The sequence below is a fragment of the Amia ocellicauda genome, chromosome 13 (genome assembly GCF_036373705.1).
Source record: "Amia ocellicauda isolate fAmiCal2 chromosome 13, fAmiCal2.hap1, whole genome shotgun sequence".
In the NCBI taxonomy this organism is placed as follows: domain Eukaryota; kingdom Metazoa; phylum Chordata; class Actinopteri; order Amiiformes; family Amiidae; genus Amia; species Amia ocellicauda.
In genome coordinates, this window is record NC_089862.1 from 23150138 (window position 1) to 23173205 (window position 23068).

At 38.2% G+C, this 23068-nt stretch overlaps 2 protein-coding genes across 5 annotated transcripts in view; one reads left to right on the top strand and one right to left on the bottom strand.

Moving 5' to 3' along the window:
* ctbp1 (C-terminal binding protein 1) overlaps positions 1–8089 on the bottom strand; it is a 185034-nt gene extending 176945 nt beyond the window's left edge. Inside the window, exon 1 of one of the 3 annotated variants that reach the window (XM_066720197.1) lies at positions 7975–8089. The gene's annotated coding sequence lies outside the window, so the exon portion shown is untranslated. The remainder of the gene's footprint in view (positions 1–7974) is intronic. The other 2 variants (XM_066720204.1, XM_066720203.1) reach the window with 2 other exon arrangements.
* Positions 8090–11191: 3102 nt separating this feature from the next.
* The window catches only part of maea (macrophage erythroblast attacher, E3 ubiquitin ligase), a 35213-nt gene continuing 23336 nt past the window's right edge, over positions 11192–23068 (top strand). The window contains exons 1-2 of one of the 2 annotated variants that reach the window (XM_066720205.1): positions 11192–11464; positions 16871–17053. In XM_066720205.1, coding sequence (XP_066576302.1) covers positions 11396–11464; positions 16871–17053 — 252 coding nt within the window. In that variant the 5' untranslated portion in view covers positions 11192–11395. The remainder of the gene's footprint in view (positions 11465–16870; positions 17054–23068) is intronic. The other variant, XM_066720206.1, reaches the window with a different exon arrangement.

The window sequence follows — 23068 nt, forward strand, 5'->3', positions numbered from 1 at the left end:
AGCATTTAAAAAATAATATTGTACAAAAACAATAACAAAATAATCTACACACCTGTTTTGTATTGCTGGTTGAGGTGGTATTTTTTTAACAAACAAAGCGTCCCACATTTAATGGATATTTTGGTAAGATCTGGCCTGTTTCCAGGTGATAAGGATTTTATTGGTTTTACTGCATTTGCTGCATTTTAACAAGCTCAGCTATTTCTAAATAATGTTCTCAATATTTCTTTTTGCCAGGCCAAAGCCTGCTCTTAAGCACAGAAATTGGAGTACAAAGACATTCATCATAGACCTAAACAGTTTATTATTTTAAATTATTTACTGGTAAGTCATTTACAGAGTAGAACAATAGATATAGTAGGATTCTACGTTTGTGCATGATTTTGTATGTATAGTACATTAAACCAAAATGACAATAACATCAACATACATTTATTTACACTGAGAATATAAGGGGGTTCAACCCATGACAAAAAATATATATTATCAACAGAAACGGCTTCCCTTCTAGCATAATAGATTGTGCCATATATAATGCATTATGGTTGTTTTGTTTGTGAAGGACACCGTGACTGTCAACATGTATTTTAATATTTTGGACAACAGCATAGTCAGCAAAGAAGGAATTTTACTTTTTGTCATGAATTCCTCTGGGAATACATCTCCTCATGTAATAATGCACCATGTACGAAAATTGTCTGTGAAACCAAGTGCATTATCGACAATAGTGCTGAAAACATTTAATGCCCTGAGCACTTCTGGGATGAACTGGAATAGTGAACTTGGAACTGTGCTGCAGGTTGGAATTCCAATGGATATCTAGCACAAGGACTGTAGCAGTCACCTTGTTAAATATTGTGAACAACCCATCTAATACTTATGGTAATATACTGTATATGTTTAACCACAAGTGTTCTTAAGTAAGCTTCAATCTGCCACAGGTAGTCCTATCTGTTAGCATCAGCAGCAAAAGACTTGGGACTTGAAAAGTGTGAATTGGGAAGAGCAGAAGACTTAAATCAGTCCTTTCAGGGAAGTGCTGCTCTTAGTGTCCGCTAGAAAAATTAGTCAATGAACAAATTGTCAGACCAGAAAATATGAAACTGCACTGAATACATTCAAAACAGATGGCTGCCATTCCCTTGAACTACTGCTTCTTAAGGCAAACTAACAAAAGATTAGCAGACATGGGGGAAAGATGCAGCAGTTCCCCTAAAGGAAGCAGAGAAAATACTATTCATATTCACAGTCTTATCAAATCTATTGAATCATGTAACACTATATTTTTTCCTGTTAGAGTTCTAGTGGAATTTGGAGTTGAGACGTTTTATCAGGATGCCAATTTGCAATCGCACAGATCTTTCTATTTGCCTTTGCCAAGGACTGTATGAAATCATGCACATGGCGATATCTCAGGGTATGGCCATGGTTCAGAGCTACAGTCTTATCATAGGTAAATACATTACCTCTCCACTTGCGTATTCAATGAAAATATAACTCTGCAACATTAAAAGTGACAGGCATCACACTCCCAGGTCCCCAAAAAACAGATTTCAAGGTGGAATTCTATAAGCGTCTTACAGGACAGCCAAGATGTCGTACGGGACATGTTTGAATATCACTTACATTTGGCTTCTAATACAATAGGAAAGGAAAATGTATTGATTTGGGAAGAACAAGACTATTCATAAAATATGCACCCATGTTATTGCATAGTATCTCAAGTTTGGATGAAATGCTTAGCAGATTACAAACCCCAGTTGATACTGTATGTAAGCAATATTTGTTTTCATTATCAGGTCGTGTATCACAGTTGAAAGTCTTAAGGGAAAAGACAAACATTAGGAAGCCCAGAGAGTATTACGTTTTTCCTCACTCAAGGGATAGGCCTATACCACGAAAAATCATGGTGATTGACTTGTTCAGTCCTTGGGATGCCTGGTTTGAAAAATACACTCATCAGAAGTTTAGTCCAGCCACTGCCTAATAGTTAGACTCCGTTTGCCTTGACTTCAACTAACACGGTCATCAATTACAGACACCAAGAAGATCTAATTGTATCCTGAATGAGCTTCATCTATAAAGCTGGGTGTTTTATAAAACCAATTATGACTAATTAACCCTCTGAAAGAAAAATATGGCTTTATTCTCTCAACTGATCATGAATAGGGTAAAACGTTAATCCTGTGAATAAATATTATCTGCACCATTGTAATAAAATTATTTTGATTATCCCCTTTCAAATCTTGAGGAAAAAAATAGACATAAAATATATTGAAGTAGGAAAGTGCAAGCTGGCTTCACTTCACTCCATGCACATTTCAATTTGACATTATCTGAAGCCTCAACAGAAAGCTTAGATAAGACTCTGTTCAATTAAAAAATGGAAATTCCTTACAGTAAATTTCATTGATTACTCAAATGTGTAGTAAAAGAAACCATACAAGGGGAAAAATATATAATAAATCCAAATGAATTAATGAAACATCTTAATGATAAAAAAGAAGTCTCAGTGAATTTATGAGCAAAACCTAAACCTGATAAAATAGGGTTTGCCGTGATAAGTAACAAACTCATGCATTATTTAAAACCCAAGTGATAAGATTAATAAAACTGGGAGCGAACTCCAGTAGAATTGTAATAATCATTCTGATTGAATAGTAAAAGGGCATATCTTTAACAGTCTGTGAATTTTGTTTTTCTCCCTGGTAGATTCAAAGTAATTCAATTTCTATATCATTATGAAATCGTATGTATTCTTAACATGTGGCAATTTAATCCATCAGTAAATCATTATTGAAGTACACAGTACATTTAAAACAATGCACACAGAGCCGCATCATTTATTTTTCAAGACACTCAACTATGCAGGGTAAGCTATCCAATGGTAAGAATACTTTAATTACTCACTTATGACACAAACCTGTGTATATATATGCTGTAAATGTGTTACCTCAAAATAAGGATGCAATTTATTCAGAAAGGTAGTAAGCTAAATTAAAACACTGACCCACCTGCTAATAAAAAAACTACAAACCAGTACTGGTATATGTTTAGTCTACTCATATAACCACAATCAAGTGCAGGTTTCTAGTTTGCCATTAGTGGGTGGGTAAAAGTACTAATTTAATCCCACCTACTCTTTAGAAATCTTTACCTACTTTAAATCCAGTGTTTTTAACTATGTTTCACACCACTGTTTAATACTAAGTTTTCAATATAGATATGTCTATATGCATATAGACAATATGCATTTTTAACCATTTTAGAAAAGGAAAACACTTGTATGTTAAGATAATGATATCTTCCAGGTTGGCAGTTTACCAGAATATCCTTTAAAGCCTTGCCTAAATATCTCCAATCTGTTGTTTTATTATACCAGTCAGGATCATCTAGTTTAAAGTGTGTAGCATCCTGTACAGTGTTCCTTTTATTAGTTTTATTAAATTAATGTCAAAATGTCCAATATCAGTGTCACTTCAGCAGCGCACCGGAGAAATGTGTCAAAAGCAAAAGGCATGAGTGGAGGTGGCAACTTCCCAGTAGCCTCTATGCTTTATTCATGTAACTGATTTCAAACAACAGAAACCATGAGAATAGGGCTGAGCTTGACCGATGTCTGCCAAGCCTGTGTAAAATATGCCACCTTGACAGGGTTTGACATGTAAACAGCAAATGCAGAGTGCATCCTGGCAGATATCCAATACAGAGGACCTCACTGACTACTAAGGTTGCTGCTTCTACTATGTTGTGCTCTCGCTTAGTATATTATCCAACTTTGACATGATGGCCATTTACTTTATCTCTTGGCCAGTACCGAATCGTTCAAAGTAAGACTGACTTATTACCATTAAAAGCTGTTCATCTCATGCCCTACAAGTCGTGCCTGACCCCTCAGACCGCAGAAACACTGCCGGACTGGGTGGCGAGCCGGGATTTCCACCTTTTAAAAGTCAGAAAGGAAATAAAATGGACTTGAGGATAAGTGACTGTAGTTGGTCTGCAAAATAGGCTGAATTCTAAATTATTTACTTTTGTACAATCATACAGTACATATAATGCAGATATCACATGAATTAGTCAATAAATTTAAAATAATTAGGAAGGAAGCAAAAGGGTTAATTCCTGCTCAGATCATTGAAAATGCAATTAGCCGTATCCTAATGAATGAAACAGTCTGAAAAAAGAGTTTCTGCCGTGGTTTCTCTTGAGACTTATTAAGTTAATCTACCTAATTAGTAGTTTCCTGAAATATTATTATTTACTCTAACCATGTAATTTGCAGGAGGGGACCTGAATACGCATCCTTCACAAATGTAGAGACATTTTTATACACTTAAAAAAAAAAAGAAAAGGCAAATAAGCAATCTGTTTAGATTTCTTCAAGGATTTATTTTTTTTATGTGCCGTTTCTCAGTCATTTCAGGTAATATCATGGGAACAAGATGATTAAAGAATGGCACATAGCCTAAGTGTGTAGCTGTTACAGATCTGTTTATGGTTTCCACTGAGAATTAAATACAAATGCAGTCGTTTTGTCTTTCGTTTGACACCGAGAATGAAAAAACAACAGAGTGATTTCATATATAAGGTTTATAACATTGATCAGCAATATTCAGGGAAATATATCATCACGTTATATTGTATTGTTCTCAGCACATGAAAATGATCAAATTTCTTGTCATTTACATCGCCCCCCCCCCCCCAACTGTACTCAAAGCTCAGCTGATAAGACATGCTCCGTTTCACAAACTGCTGCAATATTTTCTCTAAAGATACTTCAGGTTACAGACGAAAGTGATTGTAGTGTCAAGTTTACATCAAAAGAAATTAGCAGGGGAATGTCCTAGAAACGAAATCAGCCACTAGGCAATAATGTCCACATATATAGTTTCACTGCAAAGCCATGAACCTCCCTTCCCTGATGGCACTGCTTATCAGAGTCAGAGCATTGCTCGGAGGCGTTTAGATATCCTTGAGCTGCTGCTGTGAAATTGTGCCACCCTCAGTAACACAATTATCACACACCTATCACAACTAGTGAAAGTGAGAATTCGAAGGCAAGATTTTAAGGACCAGTCATCATGATCCTAATGGAAACAGACACTCTGAGATACGTTAATAGCCTGGGAATGCCTAGATAAGTTTAATTAGTGAAACACAAACATTTTTAATTTGAAGTTTAGACAGGCATGGGAACTATGAAATGCTTTATTTTTTTATTATAAGATAAAGTTAGGGTAAAACAGCTAAAGAATTGTTTACACAAAATATGATGCATGTAATTGGCAAGTCTTTGTCTTGTGAGGATAAACATGTCGCAGTACGAAAAACCCCGCATGACAAGAGGTACCCCCCACCAAGCCTGTTGAGCCTTCCGAATCTATCTGTCGGGTTCATATCCTGAGGAGCTAAAAAATGAGACTGCCATCCTCGATTAATCCTCCAGTGAAATGCTGTCTATGGCACAAAATGCATAACAATTAAAAACAAAAAAAACACCTCTGTCAGATAGCACTGAATCCCACTGTAGGCTAGTCTACTGTGTTCCTCATAAGGACAGCATGAAAAATAGAACATCTCAACTGGAAAAAAAAGCTTGACATTCACAAATCAGTACATCACTGACGCAGAAGAGTCTCTGATTTTGAGGAGTCATTACTTATATAGTTGTTTTTATTCTGGGAAACTCCAAATTCCAGCTTGATTGAAACAGTTTTGTTATAGGTCACAGTTTTAGCTTTTGTGTAAACCAATGGAACTCCATGTTGGAGACAAGCTCTATGACCCTCATACCATCACAGGAGAGATGCAGCCTCACAAACATCCTCTGAAACATGCGCTGCCTGGCCTTCAGCTTCTTTTCACACTGCAAATCAGCAGTACAAACTACAGACTACGGTAGGGAGGACAAATGTAGCTCTGCTTATAATACACAGTTGCCCAGTAAGACACTGCTATATGTTCCAGCTGAGGAAACACTGGCAGACTTGGCGCTCTCTCAAAGGAGAACTCTGCCAGCTGCATGTTGTCTCTTGAGGAATCCTAGTTACAGTTGGCTATGATATAGCTCAGATTCATACCATCCATGCCTGGACTACTGGACTCAACATGTGCTCCAAGCATGGGCTTTTATTGGTTGAGTCCTCAACATTCAACTTTGACACTAACAATCACAAATGGAAATGCAAGGCTTGGTTATAGAACTAAACATGTTTACAAAGTAACTTAATTACTTTGGAAGGAAAAAAAAAGTGCACTTGTTGAATAATGCAAGTGTTTCTTTCACTGATCCAGTTTTTCATTAGAAAAGCAGTTCCTGTAACACAGATGGGTACTAGAATGACTTCCTGACCATTTTTCAGATATCCAGTAACAATTACACAAGAAACGTACAGCTGGAAAACAAAATTCCTGTAGTCGTTTTCTGATTGTGTAAGCAGATTTAACTATAATGCTAGTGCTGCAGGTTTTTAAATCTTACGTATTTTGAGCATTACACCTGTGTGGGATTTGTTAAGGCAACAGAACCTGTTAGTTGGATGGTGTCAGGTCAGTGGACAATCGACTATAAAACCAATAATACAAGATCATTCTCTGGCTTGCGTGTGGCCAAAGCCTATTGTTGTCACATTACTGCATGCCCAAGATTAAATTGTGTCACCAAATGCCCATCACCGAAAGTGAGAAACACAGATTACAGACATGGGCTGTATTCAGTCTAAATAGGCCAACTGGTGTTCAGATTTAATTCAGCAAGAGCAACAAAAAAGATTATATAGTCAAATTTAGATCATAGATTAGGTCGTAGGTCAAGGTCAATATTTTGACTCCGTTATTAAAGAAAAGTGCAACCTGAAGAAACGCTCATGCTAAAATGAGCTACTGTCCATCATGCAACAGCAGCAAAAACGGCATCTAAAGCACGGTCAGCTGGAAATGTGCAACTCTGGGGCTAAAAAAAATATGCATTATTTTCCAAACCTATTTAGTAGCTAGTGCCCGCATTAATGATAAAAACAACAACATCAGAAACACGTCCTGTGCATGCAACAGGTTTTAATCCAGTTGCTCTTGGTACACACAACTCAACAGAGCACTTTAAACTGTCTATCAGGACTTAGCAACAAACACTATTAGTCTAAGTATTTTCTACTGCAACATGGAAGGGACGTTGTCTCTCCATAAAGCGAGAATGTACGCAGAAAACTAATTTTAGGCTACTGCCAACGAAGAAAAACAACACACACAACCACTAAAACATAATACACCTTTAAAATATTGGTAAAATTGATTATATATATACCCACAGACACGGCGAACTGACATAAGCCACGTCGGACCAACACCGTTTCATGTGCGCTTCATGTACAATCGCGCATTTCCAAACGAAAACGCAATTTCGCATAAGCCGTGGTGTGGGTCGCCAGCTTGGCTTTTGCTTTTTCTCTCCACATGCTTTTTTTCCCCCCTTCTGCCAACTCCGCACCTCCAGAGCCCGGAGAAAGTGAAAACGCTGCGAAATGCGTCGATGCACACAAGACGCCCCGGCGTGAGCAGAGCCGCCGGACCCGGGAGCTAATTGAAGACAGCGGAGTGTGGATAAACAAGAGGGAAAAAACATGGCGAAAGTGGCTGGGGTTTGTTACACTGTCAGATCTTTTCTCCCCCCCACCACCTCCTCTCCCGAGCGCCAACAACATCAAGGCTTTTGTTACGAGCAAAGCGGTCATTTACATGGAGAACCAACAGGGCTCCCACGACGGTGCGGCGGCTGTTTTCCTCGATTACAAGACTCAGGGAAAAAAATAAAGAAATCGCCTATACCGCCCGTAAACAAGCCATCATTAAGCAGCAACGTCCACGGCACCTTCACCTTGCACTCCCCTGGACGCAGGCATGCATCGGTGTCCGTTTCGCTCCCGCCGAGGGATAATATCAATAAATACATCCATTTTAGGGGGAAAGACGTACCTTTGTATCCCTGCCCCGCTGTCGGAGTTGCTCTCTCCGCGCTTTCTGCTGTAACTGACAAGATCACACCGAGATTAACAAGTCCACGCCACTCTTCACCCTCATCAGCACCCTGACTTAGGAAGTTTCTCAAGTGCACGGCAGGCTGCCTCGCCCGGCTCTTCCCTGCTTTCATCGGCGGGACGTGGGTCAAAATCAAACTTATTTTGGGGCTGGAAAAGGCGAACTTGGAGTTTGTTTCGCACATTAATGATTTAATGCGCAGTGATGAGAGGAAACGTGTGCATTGCAATCAATCCCTGTCTTTCTGATCTAGAAGCACAACAATATCACAATGCCTCCAGATAGCCTGTTCACATGCATGCATGCATATATATATATATATATATATATATATATATATATATATATATATCTTTTTAAAGGTAATTGGCTACTTCAACGTAGATGTGAACTTAAACATTAAAATATATATGTAATGGTAAATGCTTTTCCCGAATTTGTAACTTATTAAACCTTGTTATGTTAGTTTTACATTTTAAGGAGACACTTTCTAAGTTTTAAAAATCAACCACCAAGCACCAACGACCGTTTTATTGTAAAGGAGTACATATCAATATATATCTTGGGAGTGTTTTAGCTACTAGTAATGTTATCATCAACGCACATGTATTATAATGCAACTATTTCACCCACTATTCACTATAGTCCACTAAGTACCACTCATGTCATGCTTTATCTTTTTCTTATTTAACTGCACCATATTACAACAGGTGTCATGGTTTTTATTTATGTTAATGCTCTCAGATGAAAAATGTACTTCATGATAATAGATCATTGCTCAGTGACCTAAATGTATAAGCCACTGTCTACCTGTTTTCTACACTATTAATACAATAATTCAGAATATACAATATAAAGTATGATTTCAATTAAGGTATGGGTTGCCCTTTTCTCCTACTGTTTTTATGTCACTTCTTTGTACTCTGACAACAATATAAACTAGTGGTTACAGTTTGGGGAAAACAGCTCTCAGAACACCTCACTGGATTAGAGTAAATATCATAATGGTCGTTAGAATTATGGAACCGATTTGGGTTTTCAGTTTAGATCAGTTTCAATGTCAGGGGTTGTGGAGATTCTTGGAGAGTTTTTGAGTTGAAAATATATGAGTATCTAGAACATAAAGATTTCAATTCTAAATTTCCTCGGCTTGTGACACAACAGCAACTCCTACCCCTTACCAGCTAGACACCTGTGTGCCCGCTGCCCCGGGTGAAGTTTGACTAGAGTACTTCTAGGTTTTATATGAATTTCACACTGTGGCAGTTTACAGGAACAGAAAATACTGAGTCTTGCATAGAGGAGATTATGAGAGGCTTTGATGCTGGTATTTATAATCCGGAGAGACAATGTGTGTGTTAACCCGCAGGACTAGTTCAGTCTGAACAACTGAAGAAGGAAAACACACTGAAGGCTGTGGAACTGGTGGAACTGGTCACTCTTCTGTCTGTAGCGGATGACACACTGTGTCTGGGCACGATTTCAACTGTGGGGCTCAGTTAGGGTGCGGATCTGTCTGTGGTGAAATTGTAGTGCGGAGGGTCGCAGAGGGACACAGACATGCAGAGCAGGTGAATATATAAAGAGCTGTATTAGCTTGTGATGAATATATTCTTACTATTATTATTGAATATGCAATTTACAGACTCAATAATTAATAAGGTACGGGGGTTATGACAATATAATGAAATAACATTATAATTATCTCTTACTAACACTTCTCCAAAAAGCAAACAAAAAATTAAGGAAAACACTGATTTTTAACCTATGCAGCTGCTTAATTCAAAAGATAAGGATGAATTATGGCAAAGTATTTTTATTTTACTACTGCTACGACAACTAATACTTAGAAACACTCAGTCAAATATAAATCTATATTAATAAACATCTAGACAGGTTTAAACTTTGTGTCTTTTAGTAATATAGTAAACACTCAAGGGGTGACATATCCCACGTACAAGGGAAAGAAAGCAGTAACCGGCCTGGCAGAGTGTGAGAATATCTAATGACTTTGAAACAAATTAAACGTTTTGCATGAGAATAAAACAGGAAACAGCATAATCTACAAAGTCAGTTTCTGAGAAATGCCAACGTTCATCTTGTTCAGTGTCAGTGTGAGCAGTCAGATGAAGCACCTCTTTGAGGAAGAGTAGTTTTGACACATTTGTCCCTGTAAATACAATTGCCCCCATACTTCTCTTTTGCAGAGAATCCCCCTCCTCACACTCTAAAATACTTACAGTACCACTTTAGGGTTCATTTGGTCGGCCTTTTCCAGTAGTTCGGATGCATTGCAGCTTTACTTGGTGTATCCTACTGCTAAGTGCTTCTGTAGTGGTGATGGATGAGTAGGTAGCACTCTTTCATCTACCCAAAACAATACCAAAGTAATGTCAATCTAATGCACCAGAATGAAAACAGAATACACCTTTTTTTGTAAAGTGCCAACTTTCAGTTTAGATATTAAACTTAAGTTCTGTTGGCATGGTGGATATTAAAGATCCCTTGGCACTTTTTGGAAGATTATGTATATTAAACTGCTTGTCGTGCAAAGTTCCAAAACAGATGATCTTAAAAAAATAAGCTATAAATAGAATACATAGAATTAATTTGAATGATGCCTTAATCAACACATTTGCATTAAAGTTATAAACCAACTAACAAACTTCACATGTCACTCTGCACTAGATTTATAGTATAGCCACTTACATTCAAGATAATCTGACCAACCTATGACAGCTGTCAATTAAATCTAAAATATTGTATGTATTTATAAATGTTTCAGGTTAATTAAAAAACATGCATCATACTAGCAGCCTAAATAAAAAATATTACACACTTCAGTATTCTGAGGTATACTAGTCTAATTGTACGACTTGTTAATAACAGTTCAGGCATGATTTATCAGACTTTAAATCAATAGAAGCATTATAAACTGCAATTTGATACCTAATGTTGGGTAAAGATGACAACCTGTAATGTTCAGTTATCTTCACAATCATGTCCAAACATTAACATTACAGCGCAAGTACACGCCCACCCTCAACGACGATTGGCTGCCACAGATTAAAAAAAATAGAAAAGGAGACTGTCACGCCGCTGATTGGTTAGGTTTCCCGTCAGTTACAAAAGGTGGTTCAGAGTTTTATACTTCACTACATATTTTAGATTTTGCATATCGATTATATTTTATGTCTACCCTGTCTTCATAACAAAGGAATTGCATACAACGGATAGTGATAAAAACGCATTTTCCTATGAAACAAGCGCTTCTCACAGCCCGTGAGGCCAGTTAACCCATGATGCAGTGCAGTGTTTTGTAGAGCTCCAGTTATGTGGATTTGTTCCCCAATCGAAGATGGCGGTGCAGGAATCAGCTGCTCAACTCTCCATGGCACTGAAGGTCCAAGAATATCCAACTTTAAAGGTGTGGTATCGGTCTCAAAATCGGAAAAGCAGGAGAGATACAAATGCAGGACATATTCCGCCACCTTTGTGGACGAAGGTTGTACGTTTATGCATCTGATACTCGATGCAGTTGCTGCCTTCATTTCTTAAAGGAAAAAAAAAGCACACAACAAAACGGTGTCGAGAGCGACTTAGTCTTTTCGTTGCCATTTTAATAGGAATAAGCCCACATTGTCCTCTGTTTTCATCAGGTGGTGGCTGTTTATTTGGTGTATGTGGAAAGACAGTGCAGCTGCGTTTTTCATTGTTTTGGGGTCACTGCTGATCTGGGTGCGATCTGATCATCCGGACTGGAGAAGTGAGGGTGCATTTCTGTACCGGATCGGTCTGATCGATTGTTTCGACGGGTCATTATTTTTACATTACGGTACATTGCGTGATCAGGAAGCGCTGTCGAAAACTTAATATTTCCCCAATATTTACTTGTACGTGAACTTTACACCCACAGCTGCCAACGAGTTTACCTTCGTTGCAAGGATCTTGAAATAAGCCTATTCTAATTACTAATGCAATGTCCAGTGTAGCCTAATTTTGAAATTGGGTTTATATTGAGAATATATGATCTAGGCCTTATTACTTTAGTACTGAAATAACCAGGGTTCGCTGGACACAGCGCCGCCATAGGATCTACTTTGCAACTGCGATGACTTGCTCAGGATAGCTACACACTATGTCATATTTATGCCCCTTTCCATATCCAGTCATCAACTTTTTCTGCTCTTCTATGAGCTCTACGTATGGTAACCGAATCTCCCAAATATGATGATTCCTATCTGGCATTATATTGACAATATTGAATGAGACAATATTACAGTATTTTCTAAAGGAATATTATTGACTAAATGCTATCAATTTGTGATGAATACTCCTGCATGGGAGGCTCGACTGGAGTCTTTTTTTAGTACAGCTGTTCTTTTATGTTACTGTTTGACTGTCTGCAATAGCTGTGCTGCAACCAATAGTGACTGGTTTTACTATGTATGTAGTGTTGGTGTGTTTGTTATATCCGTGTGTGTATGTGCAAGTACATGTACACACACTGTCGTCATTAGATTAAAAATTAATGGAAACCTTCTTAGTGATTATTGAACCTAATATTTAACCCACATTTTAAGACTTGCACTTTCTTGAATTCCTGCTAAGACCCTGCACAGCAAAATGCTCCACAAGGTTCCCTGGTGATGGTCTGCTAGTCTACTTTTACAGTCAATTTAAAAATTTGTGCATTTCCAAATGCCTGTTGATCTTTAGCTGGATTGAAGTCAGGAGAGTGCGGAGGCCAACAATTTTTTTATTTTTATTTATTTTATTTTTTTAGGGGTGGCAGGGGTAAAACATCTTCTATCATGTCATATAAGTCGCACAGCATTACCATTCAATTCAAATTATTTTTCCAATATTAATCTGTAAGTGAACTTTTGACGCAGACCTGCTTTAGGTGTTTGGGTAGGAACATTAGGCTTTACAGTATTTACCAATGTGTTTCTGTAGGCTTAAAACTGGATTGATCCTCACACACAAACAGTTTAGCCACCCTTACCAATGACCTGCATCCCCAAAGCATAATGTTTCTGTAGAGTAGGATGTATGGTCTGCACCCCTGTTGCCCTTCCTGATATACCTTCTCAACAGCCTGTCTTACTAGAATAGGATCGCTGTGAAACACCTTATGCTATCACCATTAAATGTTACAGTAAGGACAGTGATAATCAGAAATTGAATGTGTCCCAGATTCTCTTTACTAATCCAGCCTCTACCTTTCCATTAAATCAGTGGTCTCCAACCCTTGTCCTGGACAGCCCCAATCCACTTAATCTTATAGGTCACCCTAAATCAACAATTTCTACATACTGGGAACACATGGGAGTTATTAATCAATTAAGCAACTCAACTAAGGGTATTCTTGCCTTAAGGTATTCAGATGATTGCTCCAATGGCTTCTAAAGGACTGAATTTACCAGACCACCTGCTTAATTGTTCAGGATGAAATACATCCAGGTGTTTATAAATTGCCAATAGAAGGGTGACTTCAAAAACCTGCTGGAGATGCACCCTCCAGGACCAGGGTTGGAGACCACTGTATTAAAGCAATAAGGCAAATATTGCAAAGTATGAAGAATTAGAACCAACATGGAAGGCTTTAATAGGGTTATTAGTCCTTGTCCATGGTTTGTTTTACTTGTTGATTGATTTAATCTTTTCAGATCAGCTAAGTATCTAATGATGCACAAGTTGTTTTTCTCATCTGATTTACTTTTCTTCCCTCTCAGTTTTATGAAAAAATACTGGTTTTATTTTACATCTGTTGTCTCCTTCATATATACAGTGAGGGAAAAAAGTATTTGATCCCCTGCTGATTTTGTACGTTTGCCCACTGACAAAGAAATGATCAGTCTATAATTTTAATGGTGGGTGTATTTTAACAGTGAGAGACAGAATAACAACAACAAAAAATAAGTATTTGATCCCCTATCAATCGGCAAGATTTCTGGCTCCCAGGTGTCTTTTATACAGGTAACGAGCTGAGATTAGGAGCACTCTCTTAAAGGGAGTGCTCCTAATCTCAGCTCGTTACCTGTATAAAAGACACCTGTCAACAGAAGCAATCAATCAATCAGATTCCAAACTCTCCACCATGGCCAAGACCAAAGAGCTGTCCAAGGATGTCAGGGACAAGATTGTAGACCTACACAAGGCTGGAATGGACTACAAGACCATCGCCAAGCAGCTTGGTGACAAGGGGACAACAGTTGGAAGAAACGCAAAATAACTGTCAGTCTCCCTCGGTCTGGGGCTCCATGCAAGATCTCGCCTCGTGGAGTTTCAATGATCATGAGAACGGTGAGGAATCAGCCCAGAACTACACGGGAGGATCTTGTTAATGATCTCAAGGCAGCTGGGACCATAGTCACCAAGAAAACAATTGGTAACACACTACGCCGTGAAGGACTGAAACCCTGCAGCGCCCGCAAGGTCCCCCTGCTCAAGAAAGCACATGTACAGTCCCGGCTGAAGTTTGCCAATGAACATCTGAATGATTCAGAGGAGAACTGGGTGAAAGTGTTGTGGTCAGATGAGACCAAAATCGAGCTCTTTGGCATCAACTCAACTCGCCGTGTTTGGAGGAGGAATGACCCCAAGAACACCATCCCCACCGTCAAACATGGAGGTGGAAACATTATGCTTTGGGGGTGTTTTTCTGCTAAGGGGACAGGACAACTGCACCGCATCAAAGGGACGATGGACGGGGCCATGTACCGTCAAATCTTGGGTGAGAACCTCCTTCCCTCAGCCAGGGCATTGAAAATGGGTCGTGGATGGGTATTCCAGCATGACAATGACCCAAAACACACAGCCAAGGCAACAAAGGAGTGGCTCAAGAAGAAGCACATTAAGGTCCTGGAGTGGCCTAGCCAGTCTCCAGACCTTAATCCCATAGAAAATCTGTGGAGGGAGCTGAAGGTTCGAGTTGCCAAACGTCAGCCTCGAAACCTTAATGACTTGGAGAGGATCTGCAAAGAGGAGTGGGGCAAAATCCCTCCTGAGATGTGTGCAAACCTGGTGGCCAACTACAAGAAACGTCTGACCTCTGTGATTGCCAACAAGGGTTTTGCCACCAAGTACTAAGTCGAAGGGGTCAAATACTTATTTCACTCATTGACATGCAAATCAATGTATAACTTTTTTGAAATGCGTTTTTCTGGATTTTTTTGTTGTTATTCTGTCTCTCACTGTTAAAATACACCTACCATTAAAATTATAGACTGATCATTTCTTTGTCAGTGGGCAAATGTACAAAATCAGCAGGGGATCAAATACTTTTTTCCCTCACTGTATAGTGAACTTTTACCTTTTTGACCTAACGAGATGGCTTCAGTTTCCTACATTTCACTAGTGACACCTCTCTCATGGAGGGACATTTTAAATGCCCATCTTTGTGGATTTTGGCACGTTGGCTATTTTATCACTCAAAGTGTCTACTCCTTTCCCTGTGGTTATTTCCCTTGTTTGGGGCATTTTCATATAACCAAGCAATATAATTTTATTGGAAGGCATTAATATACACCAACAGTCCTGTTCCCAACAACAGGACTTGGAAAAATATGTATTCATGTTGTGGCTCATGGACATTATGCCCCAAAGGTTCTTAGCTACAATTAGAGCAGATGGTAATCCTACAAAATATCATCATGTTTTTATTTGTAATTAAAATATGCCTTGAAATGTTTCTTTTCATTTCTATCCAAATTATTACCAAGCATACATAATGTCAGGGGGTGCTCTAATTTTGGCTGAGAGTGTTTGCATGCATGCATGCATGTGTGTATTTATATTAGTGAGGCATATCAAATCTCCCCTTAAGGGTCACAGTACTGTAAATTCACACTCCACTGATATCTTTTATTTGTTCCACTGTTTCATGATTTATTAAAGTACATGTCCTAGCATTAACAAAACATTGATATTTATCCTTGCATGTCCACAAATAAAAAGCAGGTGAATGCCTGGGTTCAAACTCCCATGTGGTCTTTTAGATATCCCTTGTTTTTCAGTAAAGAGACAGCTGTTTTGGTCTGCAGTTGGAGTTAGCAAAATGACATCATTACATGCTTTTTGTATCTCATCATAATCTGAGTTCTTTTCACCCGGATGTCTTTGTGCTGAACAGCTGCTGGATCATGCTCACATTCCTCTTTGGGATTGTTTTGCTTTCATTGCTGGATTTTGAATTGTTTTTATTTCTCAACTCAACATATTTGTCATTCTTCATTTGAAGTCCATGGTTACCCCCTAATTCCCCTCTCTCATGCTTGTTATTAATGCATCATTATAAGGTGCAGACAGTAATGCTTTGCCAGCCACCCCCCTCAATTTGTAAAGCGTGTTATAAGCTTTAATCGACAACAGCGGGCACTGTTCTTTTGTTTCTTATGATTGTTTTTTCTTTGTTACTTCGGTCTGCATCTCAGCATCTAGAACGCTCTGTTTGTCTGAGCTCTGTCTCGCTGTTGTTTGGAGAGCAATTTACACTGTCAGTACTCTCTGGCACATGTGGAATTCCAGTATGTAACAGCAGTTCACATGGAAAGCTAGTCGGATTGAGATCCACACAGAGTATGTACAAAGTGTGAAAAAGAAAATAGACATTATAACAGAAGCCAAGTTTATAACCACCACCATTTCCGTGTGACAGTGCGAAAGTTGTGTCAGTTCAAGAATATGTGGATGTCAAATGGCAAATTACATTTTAGTTACAATGTAGAGAACTTGTCAACTCTAACTGTAAGGTTGTTGGTTTTGCTGCCATGCCATGCCATGTTATATGAAAGGTCGTGTCAGATTACCCTTAATTTATTTTTGGCAGGTACCTTATGAAACATTGAACAAGCGTTTCCGGGCGGCGCAGAAGAATATTGACCGGGAGACGAGCCACGTCACTATGGTAGTGGCGGAACTGGAGAAGACCTTGAGCAACTGTCCAGCTGTGGACTCTGTTGTCTCTCTGCTGGACGGGGTTGTGGAGAAGCTGAGCGCATTGAAAAGAAAGGTAAGTGCTTTGGGGTAGCAGGAAATGTAATTTTAGCTAAAGCAAAATTTGGGTGTGCTTGGGGGCTGTTTTTGCAATGGTATCACCATGGTCCCAAATGTAAAATCTAAACTTTCCAAGCTAATCTTTTTCTTGTGATAAAAGTAAACTCTCCCAGTTGTGTAATTTCCCCAAATGATTTGGAAAACAATATTTAATTCTAAATTGCACAATATATTTTATTTATAGGTTTGTAGGTTACTGAAGGGCCAGTTATTATGTTTGAAAATTGGTAGCAAACACTGTTCAAATGCACAGTACTGCCAGGGGTTGCAGATTTAGAATTGGGCTATTACACTGGTGAATAGATGTCTGCATAAAAAAAAAAAAAAAAAACGTTATAAACACTATAGAAATGCGGAATTGGTGTTGAGAGGAGATGATGTTGGGAGATTTATGAATATTGTAATGGGGATGTAAGTTATGTTAACATTAGTATATTAACAACAGAATGTATTTTCTGTAGGCTAAATAATGAATACAAATCACTTTTCTATTCTTATCCATATTGAGTCCACAACTTCTCTTCAGGATGATTAATAATTTGTTTAACATAATACACATTTGCACTTGTAAGTGAAATGTTATTAATTGACAGCAGTTTTCTGCATTCTTTTATAGTCATGTTTTCACAGAATACCAATATGACTATACATTTCAACACTAAATCAACTGAAATTACCTTTTGCTAAGTTAATGTTCCTTAAACAGATGTTTAATTAAGTTTGTGTGCTTTAGTTTTTAATTGTTTTTTTAAATAACACTATTTAATAGATTCATGTTTGGAAAATATACAGTACTGTGCAAACGTTTTAGGCAGGTGTGAGGTAAATGCTGTAAAGTAAGTGTTTTAAAAAATAGACATGTTAATAGATTATATTTATCAATTAACTAAATGCAAAGTGAGTGAACAGAAGAAAAATCTACATCTAATCGATATTTGGTTTGACACCCTTTGCCTTCAAAACAGCATCAATTCTTCTAGGTACACTTGCACAAAGTCAGGGATTTTGTAGGCATATAGTCAGGTGTTTGATTAAACAATTATACCAAATAGGTGCAATTGATCATCAATTCAACATGTAGGCTGAAACACAATCATTAACTGAAACAGAAACAACTGTGTAGGAGGAATAAAACTGGGTGAGGAACAGCCAAACTCAGCTAACAAGGTGAAGTTGCTAAAGACAGTTTACTGTCAAAATTCATACACCATGGCAAGACTGAGCACAGCAACAAGACACAAGGTAGTTTAGCTGCATCAGCAAGGTCTCTCCCAGGCAGACATGTCAAGGCAGACAGGGGTTTCCAGATGTGCTGTCCAAGCTCTTTTGAAGAAGCACAAAGCAACGGGCAACGTTGAGGACCGTAGACGCAGTGGTCGGCCAAGGAAGCTTACTGTAGCAGATGAAAGACACATCATGCTTACTTCCCTTCACAATCGGATGTCCAGCAGTGCCATCAGCTCAGAATTGGCAGAAAACATCGGGACCCTGGTACACCCATCTACTGTCCGGAGAAGTCTGGTCATAAGTGGCCTTCATGGAAGACTTGCGGCCAAAAAGCCATACCTCCGACTTGGCAACAAGGCGAATCGACTCAACTATGCATGAAAACACAGGAACTGGGCTGCAGAAAAATGGCAGCAGGTGCTCTGGACTGATGAGTCAAAATTTGAAATATTTGGCTGTAGCAGAAGGCAGTTTGTTCGCCAAAGGGCTGGAGAATGAGTGTCTGCAGGCAATAGTGAAGCATGTTCAAGGATGTTCCTTGCAAGTTTAGGGCTGCATTTCTCCAAATTGGATTTGGTCAGAATGAATGATCTCCCAAATGCTAAGAAGTACAGGCAGATACTTATCCATCATGAAATACCATCAAGGGAGGCATCTGATTGGCCCCAAATGTATTCTGCAGCATGACAACGACCCCAAACATACAGCGACGGTCATCTTCAGCGTAAAGAAGAACAAGGAGTCCTGGAAGTGATGGTATGGCCCCCCGAGCCCTGATCTCCATATCATCGAGTCTGTCTGGGATTACATGAAGAGAGAGAAGCAACTGAGGCTGCCTAAATCCACAGAAGAACTGTGGTTAGTTCTCCAAGATGTTTGGGCCGACCTACCTGCTGAGTTCCTTCAAAACAAATGTACATTTTTCTTCTGTTCACTCACTTTGCATACATTTAATTGATAAATATAATCTATTAACATGTCTATTTTTGAAAGCATTCTTACTTTACAGCATTTTTTCACACCTGCCTAAAACTTTTGCACAGTACTGTATATTTCCATTTGGAAGTGTAACTACTATGTGAATCATGTCAGATGTTGTGTTTATATGGAACATTCCCTTGTGTTTAAAATGTCCTGTAAAATTCTGCATTGTGTGAATATTCAGGATTCAGTGAATGGTGTTACACCAAATGTGAAATACAAACCAATTAAAATATATTTTAGCGGGTGAGGGGGGGCAATCTTTGTTCTTTGTGGTATAAATTGGAATTAGTTACCATTTTTGTTTTGCAACATTTTATAAGCTTCTTAAAATGTTTCTTTTAATGAAGCCTTCTTGCATGTTGTGGGTCTGCAAATTGGCTTATTCATATTTGCTTACTTTTGGGTGTATGCTGCTGTTTGGTTAACTTTGTTTTCTAAGGATCTCCCTTAAAGCACATTGAGAAGCCAATTTGTGAAATTACATAAGCCCACTGTATATTCTATGCTACATCAATGAAAAAAATGTGTTTACTATTTCAATGTGTTTTTCTGAATACCTGTAAGGTTGCTCACAGGTGTCCAGTAAGTTACAATCACATTCCACTGAAGCCATTGCCCCCAAGCCAGGCATTGATCAGCCTTTTGCGCAACGTTGCTTGGAGAATCCTGGTCACGATTGTATAATGATATAGCCCAAATTTCATCCTGTAATCTAAGCACTGAACGGCCCACACTAGACTCGGGCATAGGCCTGGTTGAGTCAATCGGGGGTCCATTAACTGGGTGAATTTCTAAATATCCACAATGGTGTCCATATATAATTTGAAGACGTTGATGGACGTCTTTAGTATTTCCCACACTTTTGTTGCTTCATGGTTTGTTACCTCTATAGTTTTGTTGTTTTCCCCTTATTCTTAAAATCTATTCAAGTCACAACCTACATTTTGACAGCAGAATATTGTCCTTTCAAATTGAGAAATGTGAACACCTGTTTGAGTTTCTGGTGTTTCTGGTGTCTGGTATTAGCGTAAAATCTGATGTGTGCTGTGGCTAAACAATGCTTGCTGTTTTTCAAGGTGATAAGTGAAATATTTCTATATTGATCCCGTCCATTGGTAGGTAACCTTGACATCCAAAAGAGTTCTTGGTTTAATTTACTTATTAAGAATTTGACTGGAATGAATTAATCCTCTGACTGGATCCTAAAGTGCTTAATTATACTTATTAATCCTAAAGCTCAATGGCTCTCTGGAAAGAGTGCTCCCTTTCTATGCTTGATTTCACTCACTGTAAAATGTTGGCATATTTTAGTCAAGTTGATATTCCGTAGGATAGCTACACAATACACATTTGTAGTTATATTGTACAGGTGTTTGATCCTTGAATAGAATACCAGATGTCTTTTGGAATTTAAGTAAATGATCAGTTTTCTCGTATGATTCAGTTTGGATGTGGACAGCTGGTCTGTTAGTAATCTGAGAGAGTTGCTGACAAGGGAAGGCTATTGGCGATCCAGTTACTTCATTTTGGTCAAAGGAGTTGAATGTAGTTTTCAGATGTTTCTTCCACCTAAACTCTGAATTACTTAATAAATAGTTTTACATCATCCATTTTAAGTTTTACAAACATGTGTAAAGTATTCAGAATACATAGTTTTGTGTTAACTGCATAAAACCTGGAGAAACAGTATATTGTGTCCATTGGAGGAAATGATCAAATCACTAAAGGAACAGAGCAACTGAAATGGAACAAAAATCATAAGCCCCTGATTTCATTCGTTCTTTTAGGATATAGTTCAAATAGCAATAACAATGTTTTGGTGACCAGCATTCAGTGTTTATCTGCATGTCTCGCAGATCTAGAATTACTGTACTACAATATAATATGGCTATTCTATCGGTCTTTCCAATCCTTCCTAGGAAGGAGTCGTAAAGTAATTTTTTTAACGAATGAGACCTATATCTAAGTTATAACCTCTCTGAAAATGGTAATGCATGTCATGGCCAAATTGACTATGTAGATGGTTATTGATCCCAATATACAAATTGATGAAAGTAGAGAATGCACTTCCTCTATTCGTTGTTAGGTGAGAGAGAGGAGACTGGTTACATTTGACTTTCTTTATCTTGGTGTAATTTTAGAATCCTTCTTGACTTGCATAACGAACACTTATGTTTGACAATTTACTTCTGCTTGAGTGGTCTCACTTTGTTGAAACCATGCAAGCCTGAGTTCATTATTTAAATCAGTTGCTCATTTTGTACTATTGGAATTACTGTGTTTAAGGCTGATATGTTTCTAAAGCAGAAGGTAGAGAGAGAGAGGGTACAATTTATTTAAATTACTGCAAGGAAATATTATATTTGGTGTGCTTTTCAAGGTCTATCCTGAGTCAAGGTCTTCCAGTAAGATGTATGTGATTAAAGAGGAAAGTGCAGAGAGGTGTGAGAAATTGGATCTTTCTCAGGTGGCCAAGAAATTGAATAGTCACAGAAGAAATGTTAAGCTTAGATCATTTTAATAACTAAGCTTTGGGTATTTTTTCTGTGCAGCTTTTGTCTTGTATATATGGATTGAATCTGAACATGGTATGTTGGATTTATGTGTGCCACACACCTACATCTTCAGGCTGTACAATCTTCAGCAAGTGAAGATGTTGTAGCAGCTAATGAAGATCTCAATTAGCAACCTCCTTTTAAGCTTAATTTATTAAGGATATACTTTTCCAGGCTATGCCACTCCTCTGACTGTGGCAGGGAGTCTGAACTGATGGTACTGTTTGTACTCCCAGCACAGCTTGGAGATGCACAAGATGTCACACAGAAGCAATTGCCTTGGCTCACCAGAAGATGAGGTGTGAGAGAGTGATGGGAACTGTTGTGGTTCAATAAGAAGATGGAAAGGGAATCTGCCCACTTGAATGCAACTCTAAAAAATACTTTTCCTTTATTTATTTTGACAAAAACATTGTTTTCACACAATAGGACCTTCATCTAAGTAAATGTGTAGTATCAATAGCACACAGTAGTGCTCCTTCAGAACAAACTTATGAACACACCACTTGTCACACCAACATTTCAGTACCTGTTTCTAAATGTTCCTGTCTGTGCCATCTAAATCTTTATGAAGCACTTACAAGATATCCTGCCTGTTGTTGTCATGAAATTGAAAGGCATTTTACCTTTATCCCCTTTCCGATTGCCATGACAGTATTGTCCCGTGTAAGTCCCATGTTCTTGTCAGAATCTCCTTTAAAACTGTGTAGAGAGAATTGAAGAGGGATAGGTCTTATCACTTATCATTGTTATGTTCAGAAGCCTTTGACATTAGTTTTGACTTATTTATCATTCCACAAATGAGATTATCTCCTATATATGTATACATTTCTGAAATGTCCAGGTTTTATTTTTATTGTTTTACACTAATACCACACACTTGTCCTTTGTAGACTTAATATTCAGAAAACAAACTGCATTTCGTAAAGCAAAACCTGTGCACAGCTTTAGCAAAATGTGCAGTTGTAGTTTCTTACCCTCTATTACTGAGTTTCCTTGGAGATTTTTTTTATTGCACCTATAAATGCTTTTGTTAGAATACTCCACAATATTTAAATTTGGGCTTCACACATGTTTTGTTTTAACTGGAAGCAGATACAATGAGATGTTTATTGTCTGTAGTATAATTTTGCCTGGATTTTTTTCTTGCCTAATCCATTCTGAAGCATCTTAATACCCTCCAGCTTCTAGGGTCTCTCTGACTC